The sequence below is a fragment of the Chlorocebus sabaeus genome, chromosome 3 (genome assembly GCF_047675955.1).
Source record: "Chlorocebus sabaeus isolate Y175 chromosome 3, mChlSab1.0.hap1, whole genome shotgun sequence".
NCBI classification, from domain to species: Eukaryota; Metazoa; Chordata; class Mammalia; order Primates; family Cercopithecidae; genus Chlorocebus; species Chlorocebus sabaeus.
The window spans coordinates 26,511,125-26,526,113 of NC_132906.1; the positions used below are offsets into that span (position 1 = coordinate 26,511,125).

Here is a 14,989-nt window from a genome sequence, read left to right on the forward strand (position 1 = left end):
CTGAGTTGTGTAGATGGAAAATATATTTTATTATTTTTTCCTTCAACTTTTATTTTAAGCCCCTGGGGGTATATGTGTAGGATGTGCAGGTTTGTTACACAGGTAAATGTGTGCCATGGTGGTTTGCTACACAGATCAACCCATCACCATGGTATTAAGCCCAGCATCCATTAGCTCTCCTGACCCTCTCGCTCTCCTGACCCTTCCGCACCCTACAGGCCCCAGTGTGTGTTGTTCCCCTTCCTGGGTCTATTTTATGGTATGTATGTGTGTATATATATGTATCTATTTATGTATATATATTATGATATATACACCACACTTTTTAAAACTATTATTTTAGGTTTAGGGATACATGTGCAAGTTTGTTATACAGGTAAACTGCGTGTCTCTGGGGTTTGGTGTGTACAGATTTTTTCACCACCCAGGTAACAAGTGTAGTACCTACAAAAACTAAAAGCAAGCATTTAGTTTTTTGATCTTCTCTCTTCTCTCACCCTACACCCTCAAGTAATCCCGTGTGTGTTTTTCCCCTCTTCATGTCCACGTGTTCTCATTGTTTAGCTCCCACTTATAAGTGAGAACATGCGGTGTTTGGTTTTCTGTTCCTGTGTTAGTTTGCTGAGGATAAAGGCTTCTGGCTCCATCCATGTTCCTGCAAAGGACATGATCTCATTCCTTTTTATGGCTGCAGGGAAATATATTTTACATACTAGTGAACATAGTTAAATTAATCCATGATCAAGATATACATTCTTTTGTAAATTGAGAAATCTCTTTATCATAATTGTACTATGGTAATAAATAAACTGGTTTTAAATAAAGCAGGTGATATCTACATATGAAGAGAGTTTACTTCAGTTCCTAGAACTTTCCCTCGCTTTCCTGCTGTCCCTACTTTTAGTAAGCAAGCATTTATTGTATGCATAACACTGGGCTAGGTACTAAGGCAATGAGGATACCCAAGATTTGGTCTCTATCCTGAAGGCACGCACAGGAGAAACATTATCAGTCATGATGCTTTCTGTTGCAAACAAGTAAAAACCTCAGCTCAGCTTACCTCAGCTCCAGGGCTGGCCAAATCAAGAGGCTCATTTATAACACTAAGGATCCAGATTCTTTTGAAATTCCTCCTGCACCAATCTCAGCATTTCTACCTTCTCTGTAGGTTGGCTTGTCTCACATTACAATGGCTGCAGCAATTGGAAGTGTCACATCCTCAGTAATATTTAATATTATTATTTAATAATATTTAGAACTGTGCCATCCCTGTATTTCAATTTATCAGGCTCCTAGCAGACTACTCCTTATCTTTCAAATGTCTAAACTGCATCCTGAGCTCTTGCCTAAACTAATCTGGGGTGAGGTGAATGGAAATAGCACTTTAATTGTATTCATTCTTTGTAGTTGGACCTGGGCCTGGGCTCTACCTCCTGACATTTGCCCTCCAAGAAAGATTTCTGAAGTTAGGTAGGACTGGCTGTTGAGTAGGCCAGTGCTTGCCAAACCTTTACACATCCTCACATATGTCATGATATGCAGACAAAAAGAGAATCCCTTATACAACTTGCTGGGATAAACTCAGGAGGCTTACAGCCATGACCTGCTTGAAGGTTCTTCCTGCCTTAGACCTTGCTCAGCTACTCCAGGATGAGTGGATTTACATCAGAGCAGAACTGTATTTTATTCACAGCACAAACCATCTCATTCCTTCTCAGTTGGTGAGTTCAGAGTGGGCAATAACAGTGTCTGCCAAAGAGAAGAAAACATGTACTCAAACTAGATAATCTATTGATACAAATACCAAGACATAGAAGTGATACAGCTTTAAGCCAATGTTTGATGGTGGTAGTCCCAGCAAGCTCTTTTCTGATGTCTTTGTGCCTTTGCACATGCTCCTTCTCTGTCACTGTTTTCTTCATCAACGTAATGTAATGGACAAGTGGAATCAAACAGAGCTGAGTTCAAATCCTCTGCTACCCATCTGCCCTGGTATTGGACAAATTAATTAACTCCTCTGAGCCTGTTTCCTCATCTGCAAGGTAGACTAGCTAATACTACCCATTTGAAAGGGCTGTTTCTTAGCTAAGGCATGCGGGGCTTAACACCTAGATGACAGGTTGATAGGTGCAGCAAACCTCCATGGCATACGTATGTCTATGTAACAAACCTACACGTTCTGCATCTGTATCCTGGAACTTAAAGTTAAAAAAAAAAAAAAAGGCTGTTCCTGGGGATTAAATAAGATAATTATGTAAGGTGGCCAGCACAGTTCCTGGTACATAGTAAATGTCAGGCCTGCCTGACAAACTTCTATTCAACAGCTACTGTTCCCCTGAAAATCTTCCTTAGACTTTTCCACGGTGCTTCCCGTTCTTACACCACTATCATCTTTTATTACACTACTATCCGTTCATTCCCCACAGCTCCCTCCCTTCCTCTCTCTAACCAGTGATCCCCCAAAAGGCCAGCAACTGTCTAACATTTTGTATCTTCTAGTGACTGGTAAAGTTCAGCATCTATTAGCGCTCCAAGTTTCTTTTTTGTTTTGGCCGAGTTTGCAAAACGGATTAAGCGGGATGGGGGGGGGGGGGCGCCGCCCAGAGAAGGAGAGGGGCGCGCCCGCCGAGGGTGCACTAGCCAGATACTACCTGCGGGGCCCGAGCGTCTTCCCTATCAGACCCCGGGATAGGGATACGGCCCACAGTCACCCGCCAGACTCTTTGTATAGCCCAGTTAAGGGCAGCTCGGCTTGGAGGGGGTGGTTCCGGGTAGAAACACGTCCGGGCTGCGCCGGATGCCTCTGGGAAGGCTCCTGGACCCACGCCAGGTTTCCCAGTTTATCCCTCCCCATCTAGCGTCCCAGCCCGCGCGCCGACCAGCGCCCCAGTTCCTCACAAACGCCGGCGGGCCCGGGAGCCTCGCGGACGTGACGCCGCGGGCGGAAGTGACGTTTTCCCGCGGTTGGACGCGGCGCTCAGTTGCCGGGCGGGGGAAGGCGCGTCCGGTTTTTCTCAGGGGACGTTGAAATTATTTTTGTAACGGGAGTCAGGAGAGGACGGGGCGTGCCCCGACGTGCGCGCGCTTCGCCCTCCCCGGCTCTCCTCCACAGCTCGCTGGCTCCCGCCTCGGGAAGGCGTCATGCCGCCCAAAACCCCCCGAAAAACGGCCGCCGCCGCCGCCGCTGCTGCCGCGGAACCCCCGGCACCGCCGCCGCCGCCCCCTCCTGAGGAGGACCCAGAGCAGGACAGCGGCCCGGAGGACCTGCCTCTGGTCAGGTGAGCGAGCAGAGCCGCCGCCGCCTCACGCGGGAAGGGCGCCCTGTGTGCGTAGGGCTGGCGCCAAGGCTGCTCGGCGGGACGCGTCCTCGCCGGGGGCCGGGTCCCGGCGTGAGGAGACGCCCTCCCTGCCCCCCGCCACCGCGGAGCGTCTGCAGAATGGTGACAGGATTTTGGGGTTGCGGGCGAGGGGTCTTGACTTAAACTTGACAGGTGTCGGGCGGGTGGGTCTAGGGTCCTGAACGAAGTGACAGGTGCAGTTCCCTCTTGTGAGGCTCAGAGGCAGAGGGTCGTTGCGAGCGTCCATCAGACGCAAAAAGATGAAAAATAAAAATACCAAAATGGTGTCTGTGGGAGAGTTCTTCACCGGTTGAGAACTGGAGTACTCCGGTGGTCGTCTGACTTTCAGTTTTGGTCTCACGCGATGCAACAGTTGGGAAGTATTTTCTTCTGGGCGTGCACTGCATCTGAACTCCATTCGTGGGAGAGGCCAACCAGAAAGCCTTGGACAAGAAGCGCAGGGTCCTGAGTGTCCATTGCCTGCAGGATACTCGGCTCAGGAGCTTTGCGACTTCTTAGAACAATAATGCATCGAGGCCTTGGGGACTCAAAGCCATCTGTAGTGATTGATGGAACGTAACTCTTTAGAGGAACTGATACATGGGCAAAACTTTCGTGAAACGTTTACCAGAAGTGCTTGAAAGTCTCTAAACTTTTTTTTTTCTGTTGGATGAACTCTTCATGCGTGTTAGTCGGCTTCAGCTTGTCTCATTATGACTTCCATTTTGCCTTTTGACTTGGAACCAGCAACGATCCTGGTGTCCCGTCTTTTTGCCTTTGTTTTTGGCACAGAATTAGTGGTTCTGTGCTCAAATGGAAATTTTCGTTTTCCCTTATTAAGTGGAATCTAAATTTAAGCAAGTCCATGCGAAAGCACTAGAACTTGAAGGGAAGTATTTATTGTATTGCATCATCTTACTTTTCTTGATTGTACTACTTTGTGGTTAAATAGCTATGACTGAAAGAGTGTAATTGTCATTATTATTGTCAGCACTGGTTCTACTTTGAGATTACAAGTTCATTGCAGGGGGAATGGGACTTGTTTCTGTTTTTCACTATTTTCTCCCCCGTTCTTGCCCATCACCAAATCCTTTCACCCTCACCCATTTCTTTCCACTCGGTAGACACTAACAGAATTAACGGCAGAAAAGATGGAAGTGGGATTTAGGAAATGGCCCGTGGAAGGCTATTAAAAATTTATATATTTAAATAGACTGTCTTATAGGTCAGTTAAAAACCATATTCGTTAAAAAACCAAAACAACAACAACAACAACAAAATTAAAAACCACGTCTGGGGCATGTTCTGGGAAAAGACATGACTTTAGTTTCTGATTAAATTCTGATGTATCCAATTCTTGCAAATTTCCCTTTGGAAAATGCAGTAATGGCTACTCTAAAGAATTCCATGTTATGCACACAGCTTTAGAAGCGTACTCTAATGTAGGGTAACCAGGAATATTGACGTTCTGACCACTGCTTGGAAAAAAGAGGACTGTTTCTTTCATTTTTTAATTCATTATTTTATATATTTTAAGTAATGGAACTATAAAAAATTCTCTTATAAGTCAGATCCATACAAGATACAGTCTGTTCTTGATTATCCTTACCCACAAAGGGTTTCATTAACATAGACAATTGAACTCTATAAATTAACCAGCAAGGGTAGAACCACTGCCGTGCAGTCTGATGCTGAGCATCTTGCCTGGAGATGGAATCAGGGCTCAGTCCAACTGCACTTCCAGTGACAGATTCCATTCCTAATTTGAGAGTTGAGATCTTATTTCTGTTGCCTTATCTCTGGCCTAAGTAATGTAGCTGGAAGGGAAAGTGTCACTAGGAACAGCATACCACATTCATTGTTGAAATAATCAAAGGTTAATCATGTTTTGAGCTGGGCATGACGGCACGTACCTGTAGTCCATGCTACTCAGGAGGCTGAGGCAGGAGGATTGCTTGAGCTTGGGAGTTGGAGGCCAGCCTGGGCAACAAAGCAAGACCCCAGTCTTTAAAAAAACAAACAAAAAAGTTGACCAGGCATGTTGGCTCACGCCTGTAATGCCAGCACTTTGGGAGGCTAAGGTGGGAAGATTGCTTGGGGCCAGGAGTTTGAGAGGAGCCTGGGCAGCAAAACAAGACCCTGTCTCTACAAAAAAAATTAAAAAAAAAATTATCCAGTCGCTGTGGCACGCCTGTAAGCGCATCTACTTAGGAGGCTGAGGTGTGAGGATCCCTTGAACCTAGGAGTTTGAGGCTGCAGTCAGCCATGATTTCACCACTGCACCCCAGCCTGGATGACAGAGTGAAACCCTATTTCAAAACAAGAAAAAAAAAAAAAACAATGAATTATGTTTTGAAGGAGGAATTGGCAATCTAGAATAGTGGTCAAGGGCATGGATTATAGAGTTAGATTGTTAGGCTTACATGGTGGTTTACCTCTTACCGGCTGAGACCTCAGGTAAGTTCTTTAACTTCTCTGATTTGACACACATCTGTAAATGTCTACTTTTACAGATGAGAATACTTATCTAAAAGGGCTGATGTCAGGATTCCGTGAAACCATATGTTTAAGGTACTTTCTACAGGATCATAGTAAATGCTCAAGAATTATGAATTATTCTTCGTACTATTCTTATTATTAGATGTCACATAGAAATTAGATGAATGAAAAGGAATTAGCCAACAAGAATTTATTGAATGCTTGTCTTTGTTAAGGAGAAAGGACAAAAATAAGCAGTCACATCATGTAAGATGTGCTAGTAGGTAGAGAGGTTATGTGAAACATTGATAAGAGTAGAATACAGCTTAACAAAGTTACTGGTGTTGAATTGTATAATATTATCTATGGGTTTTTATCTTCTTCTTGTTATCTTTGTCCTATTTTCCCAAACAGCTTTAGCTGTTACATTTACTTTCATTCACAGAAGTGTTTTGCTGCTCTGAAGTATATTTGACTTACCATGCAAGCAAATATTTTTCACTGTGTGGTATCCTTATTTTGGAAGACCATGAAAAAGATAATCATGTTTAAATTTGAAGTGTAATTTTTTCTAAGATAAAATAAGATCTTAAAGTATTTAATAATGTTCTCTTTCACAGTAGTGTTATGTGCAAACTGTTGAAACAAGTGTGTACTGAATCAATTTGATTTATAAGTATATGCCAATTATATGATTATTTTCATTTGGTAGGCTTGAGTTTGAAGAAACTGAAGAACCTGATTTTACTGCGTTATGTCAGAAATTAAAGATACCAGATCATGTCAGAGAGAGAGCTTGGTTAACTTGGGAGAAAGTTTCATCTGTGGATGGAGTATTGGTAAGGATTTTCTTAAAATGTTTTGAAATTTTTTTTTCTCATTTTAAAAACAACTTCACATCACTATATAAAAATTGAAAGATAGAAGAATATAAAGACAATAAAAACTAATAATAATTTCACTACCCAGAGGAAATTTACCTCTGCTAACATTAAAAATGTTTGAGGCTGGGCACGGTGGCTCACGCCTGTAATCCTAGCACTTTGGGAGGCCGAGGCAGGCGGATTGCCTGAGCTCAGGAGTTTAAGACCAGCCTGGGCAACATGGTGAAACCCTGTCTCTACTAAAATACAAAAAAAAAATTAGCAGGGTGTGGTGGCGTGCGCCTGTCGTCCCAGCTATTTGGGAGGCTGAGGCAGGAGAATTGCTTGAACCCAGGAGGTGGAGGTTACAGTGAGTGGAGATTGTGCCACTATACTCCAGCCTGGCAACAGAGCGAGACTCCGTCTCAAAAAAAAAAAAAAAAAAGTTAAAAAAAAATCCCTCCATATATGCCTCCCACCAAACTATTTTAAAGCAGGTCTTAGTTATATTTTATTCACTATAATACAAGGACTTTTAAAAAAACACTGCCATACCTTATAAAATAATTTTTATACCTTCTAATATGCAATCAGTGTTCAGATTTCCTGATTGACTCAGAATTAGTTTTGTTAGAATTCAGGATCTTGAAAATATTTTGATATATTCTTTTCATGTTTTTCTTTGCATATGTATAAATGTATATGTTTAATAAAAGCAGCAAATAATTACTAGAGTTTTATATGTACTGGGGCAATAGTATAAGAACTTTACATAGCCGGGCATGGTGGCGTGTGCCTGTAGTCCCAGCTACTTGGGAGGCTGAGGTGGGAGGATCATTTGAACCTGGGACACGGAGGTTACAGTAAGCCAAGATCGCACCACTGCACTCCAGCCTGGGCAACAGAAGAAGACCCTGTTGCTAAATAAATAAATAAATAAATAAATAAATAAAAATAAGGCTGGGCGTGGTGGCTCAAACCTGTAATCCCAGCACTTTGCGAGGCTGAGGTGGGTGATCACTTGAGGTCAGGAGTTGAAGACCAACCTGGCCAACATGGTGAAACCCCATCTCTACTAAAAATAAAAAAATTAGCCAGGCATAGTGGCAGATGCCTGTAATCCCAGCTACTTGGGAGGGTGAGGCAGGAGAATCGCTTGAACCCAGGAGGCAGAGCTTGCAGTGAGCTGTGATCATGCCACTGCACTCCAGACTTGGCAACAGAGAAGACTCTATCTCAAAAAAAAAAACCACACACACACACAACAATCAACTTTACAAATCTACAAATAACTCGTTTAAAAACCATTGAGGTATGAAATATAAAATCTTTATTTTTACAGATGAAGACACCGAGTAGAGTGAGGTTGAGTAACTTGACCAAGGTCCCTAGGAAATAAGATCTCAAATATAAATTTGAGATTATACACGTAGTTATGTCTAGTTACATGTAGTTACACATAGTTTTGTATTTTCCTGTTTTTTTCCTCATATGAGCATTTTCTTATGTTATTAAATTTTTTTGTAATATAGTTTCTAGTGATAGTATAATATTTTAGCTATTGGATATATTTTAATTTGTTAACTCTTACTGGGTATTTGGGTTTTTTCCAACGTTTTGATGCTATAAAATAATGTAATAAACATTTGTATTCGTAAGACTAATGCCTGGCACAAAGTGAGTCCTTGATAATTTGTTAAATAAATTAATGAATGAATCTCTGATTATTTTATTAGAATAAATTCATATAAGATGAATTACTAAAAAGCTATGAACATTTTTATGACTGTTGATGATGATTGGTAGATTACACTTCAGACAGATACTTTTAATGAATTTACTTTCTCAAAATAGTAGTATAAAAGTATATATCTGTTTTTACTGATCTGATTAACACAACAGAATGTATTTATGTATGTCCCATAAGAAAAGTGTTTAAAACCATTAAATAAAATCTCTGGCAGTAAAAAGGAGAAAAAAAGTGTCATAATTTCCAAAGAATTGAACATAGTCTCACATTTCTTATCTAAAAAGAAAGGAATACTGAAGTATCTTGAATGTATGACTTGGGTATTATAATCCCCAGGCATCTAGTGTATATTTTAACTGACTTGGGTACTTCATGTACAAAGCTGTTTTTGTGCATATACAATTAAATGGAATCAGAGCTCCTTCACTTTTCTCTTCCTAAAATACTAGATTTTTGGTGTTCAGAAATTTTGGGATAGCTGATTATAGAGAGTATTAGTGAGTATACATACTGTAGTTTTCAATTTATAAGTGCATTGTGTTCCAAATCTGTTTGCAAGTTTGATATAGTAGTTAGGTTTCCAGCCTAGTTCACATAACTTATCTTTTTTGTACTAAACTATAAAAATAATAGTTTTAACAGTAGAGGCTCTTTTGAGCTTCAGAATTGAATACATATTTAAGCAAATATTACTGCTTTATTACCCTTTTTTCATCCTGGCTTTGTCTCTACCTTCCCTGGGAACTGGCCCAATTTAAATCTTATTTCCTAATGGAGCTCCTGATGGGGACTAGGATGTGTGAAATTATTTATGGCTAGGTACTGGAGGAAGGTAAGAAAGGAATTTCATGTTACTTTTGGGATTTGAGGTATGCTTTTGAAGGGTATGACAGAAGATGATGTCCTGTTGTTGTGTTATAAATCAACAGACTTTTCCTTGAAATACAATTTTAAGTGACAGTTAAGTTTCTGAGGGTTGGCCTGAGAATTTAACCTTCATTTATATAATAATATCTAAGGGAGAATGTGATAGAGTGTGTTCTAAGAAGCACATGTAATGACAGAATGAATATGTTTCCAGTGCAGCTATTCTAGTGGCAGTTGTCTGTCTTCTATGAAACAAGAGGAGGAATATTGTCAAAAAAGGAAACCCCTTTTTAACAATAGAAAGTAGGTGATGTTTATTGGGATAGAGGATGGGTTAAGAGCAAGGATTAAGAGTCAAACAGATATACCATGTCCTAACTCCATTATCCTGAACATGTTATCTACAATTCTCAAGCCTTAGTTTTCTTATCTGTAAAAGCGACTGACAATAATTTCTGGATCTTGGAGTTATTGTGCAGAGTAAATAAATTAATGCATATAAAGCTCTTATTAGAGTCAATGAGTGTGTATATTAGGTCTTGGAAACAGAATAATTTTACTTAAGAAATACCCCAGAAAATTTTATCATTAATGTAATTTTTTTGGAGAATTTAGGATATCAGTTAAAATGGTTACAATTTTAAATGCATTGTTGTGATTTTGATGCAGTATGTTTGTTAAAACTCTTATTTTTAAGTACTTTAGAGTCAGAAAAGTTGTTTATGCATACATGAAAGCATGTATTAATCCCTTTAAAGTTTGTGGTATTTTGTCTAGAAAAATGTTTTTTTTTTTAAAATAAATATTTAGTGAAGTGTAATAATAAAGATTAACTTTGTTCATAAGGTTAGATTGTGTTCATGTTGCTTATAGCATATGAATAGGACTTTCCATTAAGAAATTGGCTAAGGTGCTGTTCATATTGTGACTTAAGGTGAATCAGCTGTTAGAATTTTGGTGTACTTTCTGCATCTTCATTGGCAGTGTGGTAGAATGGAAAATGCCTTGGACCTCGAGGCAGAAAACTTTGGTTGTAATTATATTGTAGCTATATGATTTTAGGCAAATTGGTTAATTCTATGAGTCTCAGTTTGCTAACCTGTAAGGCAGAAATAATGCCTGAATATGAACCTCATAGGCTTTTTGTTATACATACATATATATAGGTATATGAAATGTATGGGTATATACATATCTCAAAGAGCTTTGGGATATATTGCCCTTGATAGAGCCACTTATTTTTGTGATATGGTGATTATATTTTAAATAAATACAGTCATGTGTTGTTTAACAATGGGGACACATCTGAGAAATGTGTCATTAGGTGATTTCATTGTTGTGTGAACATCATAGCATGTACTTACACAAACCTGGATGGTATGGCCTATGACACACTTACGTTATGTGGTATATAGCCTGTTGCTCCTAGTCTGCAAATGTGTACAGCATGTTACTGTACTGAACATTATAGGCAATTGTAACACAATGGTAAGTATTTGTGTATCTATACATAGAAAAGGTACAGTAGATCATCCATATCCTTACTGATTTTCATTCTGTGTATTTTACTAATTATTGAGGGAGAAATATGAAGCTTCCAACTATAATTAGAATGGCCTTTTTAAATTCTGTTTTTTATTAATGTATTTTTTATTTTATTTTATTTTATTTTGAGATAGAGTCTTGCTCTGTCACCCAGGCTGGAGTGTGTGGCACGATCTTAGCTCACTGCAACCTCCGCCTTCTGGGTTCAAGCGATTCTCCTGCCTCAGCCTCCTGAGTACCTGGGATTATAGGCATGTGCCACCATACCCGGCTAATTTTTGTATTTTTAGTAGAGACGGGGTTTCACTGTGTTGGTCAGGCTGGTCTTGAACTCCTGACCTCGTGATCTGCCCTCCTCGGCCTCCCAAAGTGCTGGCATTACAGGCGTGAGCCACCACACCTGGCCTTTATTAGTGTATTTTAAAGCTTTATTCTTGGGTGCATACAAGTTTAGAATTTTTTTGCCTTCTAGGTAAATTGGTACCTTTATCATTATGCAATGTGCTTTTTTATCCAAATTTGTATCTTTTGTTCTGCAGTGTCCACATATCCATTCCACTTTTCTTGTGATCACTGTTTACATTATATCTCTTTTACCTTCATTTTGATTTTAACCTGTTTATTTTTTATATTTAAATGGATTTCTGTTGTTTTGTAATCAGCATTCATTAAAAATTTTTAGCTGAATACTTTTTACTTTTGTTAGGGTTCCCTGTGGCTCATGCCTCATGCTGTGCCACAGATGAGCATTATTTATATCTTTTCTCTCATTGGAGGTTCCTTTTTTTAGGGGAAACTAATCTGAAATATAAGGAAAGGATATGTTGATTTCAAGAAAGGTTATGTTTTTATTCCTTATCTGGCTTGTTCTTGTTGTGAGGGTGGGAGCAATACTCTGCAGCTTTCTGCATTCTAGGAAGAAGTGGAATTTTACATTACCATTTGCTTCCTTTACAGGTTTGCCTTGATATTGTCTATCCATAGGACTAATTAAAACTATGCCAGACTCCTATTTTAAACCTATCCATTCAGTCTCAAGTTATCTTTTTGCATTGCCTCTCACATCTGTCCCTTCCTTTCCCTTACCAGCAGTGCTTGGTTTTTACTGTTTGCTTTGGTTTTAGTTTCCTTTTTATTTTTTTAATTTCAGAAGGTGGAAGCTTATGTCATTGACTTGGGCATTTTTTAATGCATGTTTTAGTGCCTCTTTCTGACTAGTCTCTTGTTTTCTCCATCTAATCCATCCTGTGCCTGAGTTTTAGAAAAGACTGGTTTACAGTTTGCCCCTTTTGCTTTAAAATTTATTTTTCATTGTTACAACCCACTCTCAATAGCCTCCATTGTAACACCCTCCCATGCTCCCACCACCATTATGAAGAAGTAAAGTCCAAACTGTCTCAGTGTTTGTAGTTCTCCATAGTCTGTGCTTTAACCTTCCTTCCAGTCTTATTTTTTATTTCCATTGATGGCCCCCAATGCCTGTGTTCTTCTCCCTTAGTATTTATATTCATGCTGTCTCCCCCTTTTTTTGGAATACCCTTCTTTTTTCCTTTAGCCTAAATTCTGTTTTTAAGATGCAGTTAAAGCTGCTTCTTTATGCATGTCTCTTATAAGATATATTATTTTCAGACTTCCCCCCCATTCTGTGAGTTGCCTTTTCACTTTCTTGTTGATGTCATTTGCAGCGTAGGATTTTAATTTTGATGAAGTCCAGTTTTCTATTTGTTTTTTTTTTGTTGTTGTTGTTGTTTTTTGGTTGCTTGGGCTTTTCATGTTGTATCTAAGAAGGCCATGACTAACCCAAGGTCATGATGACTTATTCTATGCTTTCTTCTAAGAGTCATATGATTTTTAGGTCTTACTTGTAAGTCTTGGGTTTTTTATGGTTGGTTTTTTTTGAGTTAATTTTTGTGTATGATGTGAGGAAGAGGTCTAACTCCAGTCTATTGAATGTGGATATCCAGTTGTCCCTGCACCACTTATGGAAAAGACTATTCCTTCTTCACTGAATTGTTTTGGTGCCCTTATTGAAAATCAGTTGACTATAAAAGCCAGGGTTTATTTCTGGAGTCTCAGTTCTATTCCATTGCTCTGTATGTTTATTCTTATGATAGTACCATGCTATTTTGATTATTATAGCTTTGTAGTATGTTTTGAAATATGGAAGTGTGAGTTCTCCAACTTTGATTTTCTTTTTCAAGATTACTTTGATTACTTACTCTTGGTGCTTGAATTTCCATGTGAATTTTTAGGATCAAATTGTCAATTTCTGTTTTAAAAAAAGGCAGCTGGGATTTTGATAGGGATTATGTTGGATCTGTAGATCAATTTGGGGAATATTGCCATCTTAACAACACAGAGTCTTCAGATATGCGCATATGGAATGTCTTTTCATTTAAGTCTTCTTTAATTTCTTTCAACAGTGTTTTTAGTTTTCAGAGTATAAATCTTATAGTTGAAAATTATTTCTAAATATTTATTCTTGGTGATACTATTATAAATGGAATTGTTTTCTTTCCTTTTTGGCTTATTCATTGTAGCTGGATAAAAAAAAAATCTAATTTTTTTGGATAAGAGTAGCTAAAATCAGTCAGGCGCAGAGGCTCATGCCTATAATCTCAGCACTTTGGGAGGCCGAGGTGGGTGGATCACTTGAGGTCAGGAGTTTGAGACCAGCATGACCAACATGGTGAAATCCTGTCTCTAATAAAAATACAAAAAATTAGCTGGGTGTGGTGGTGGCACCTGTAGTCCCAGCTACTGTGGAGGCTGAGGCAGGAGAATCACCTGAAACCGGGAGGCGGAGGTTGCAGTGAACTGAAGTCGCGCCACTGCACTCCAGCCTGGGCAAAAAAAACAAACAAAAAAAAGGAGCTAAAATCTATGTATTTAACAAAAATCTCTAATACAATACCATTTTATTTATTATAGTCCTCATGCTGTACATTAGATTTCTGGACTTGTTTGTCCTATGTATTTGGTAGTTCGTATCCTTTGTACTACATCTTTTAAAAGGATGAAATTGGGTAATGTGATGCCTCTAGCTTTGTTCTTTTTGTGTAGGATTGCCTTGGACATTCAGGCTCTTTTTTGGTTGCATATGAATTTTAAAATAGTTTGTTTTTTTTTTTTTCTTTTTCCTAATTCTGTGAAGAATATCATTGGTAGTCTGATAGGAACAGCTTTGAATCTGTAAATTGCTTTGGGCAGTGTGGCCATTTTAATGATATCAATTCTTCTTATCCATGAGCATGGAATGTTTTTCTATTTGTTCGTGTCATCTCTGATTTATTTGAGCAGTGTTTCTTGTAGAGAGTTTTCACCTCCCTAGTTAGCTGTATTCCTAGATATTTTATTCTTTATTGTGGCTATTGTGAATGGGTTGCATTCTTGATTTGGCTCTCAGCTTGGGTGTTGTTGGTGCATAGGAATGCTAGTGATTTTTGTACATTGACTTTATATCCTGAAACTTTGCTTATCAGCTGAGGGAACTTTTGAGCAGAGACTATGGGATTTTTCTAGGTATAGAATCATCATCTGCAAACAGGGATAGTTTGATTTCCTTTTTTCCTATTTGGATGCTCTTTATTTCCTTCTCTTGTCTGATTGCTGTGGCTAGGACTTCCAATACTATGTTGAATAGGAGTGGTGGGAGAGCATCCTTGTTTTGTTTTGCCTTTCAAGGGGAATGCTTTCAACTTTTGCCTCTTAAGTATGATGTTGGCTGTGGATTTGTCATAGATGGCTCTTCTTATTTTGAAGTATGTTCCTTCAATGCCTGGTTTGTTGAGATATATACCACACTTTATCCACTAATCAGTTGATGGGAACTTAGGTTGATTCCATACTTTTGCAGTTGTGAATTATGCTGCAGTAAACAAGTGGAGGTCTCTTTTTGATATTATGCCTTCTTTTATTTTGGGTAGATACCCAGTAGTGGGATTGCTGGATCGAATGGTTGCTGCTTCTAGTTCTTTGAGAAATCCTCATACTATTTTCCATAGAAGTTGTGCTAATTTACATTTCCACCAACAGTGTATAAGCATTCCCTTTTCACAGCATCCTCACCAACATCTGTTTTTTTTTTACTTTATTTTCCATACAAAAAGGGGTTTATTTAGATGTTAGAATCATCTGGTGATTGAAAA

The 14,989-nt window shown here is 39.1% G+C and overlaps 1 protein-coding gene across 2 annotated transcripts in view; it reads left to right on the forward strand.

Annotated features, from left to right (window-relative positions):
• The first annotated feature begins 2,942 nt into the window (after positions 1-2,942).
• Positions 2,943-14,989, forward strand: part of RB1 (RB transcriptional corepressor 1) — a 175,571-nt gene continuing 163,524 nt past the window's right edge. Inside the window, exons 1-2 of one of the 2 annotated variants that reach the window (XM_073014065.1) lie at positions 2,943-3,278; positions 6,529-6,655. In XM_073014065.1, the coding sequence (XP_072870166.1) occupies positions 3,142-3,278; positions 6,529-6,655 (264 nt within the window). In that variant the 5' untranslated portion in view covers positions 2,943-3,141. The remainder of the gene's footprint in view (positions 3,279-6,528; positions 6,656-14,989) is intronic. The other variant, XM_007960381.3, reaches the window with a different exon arrangement.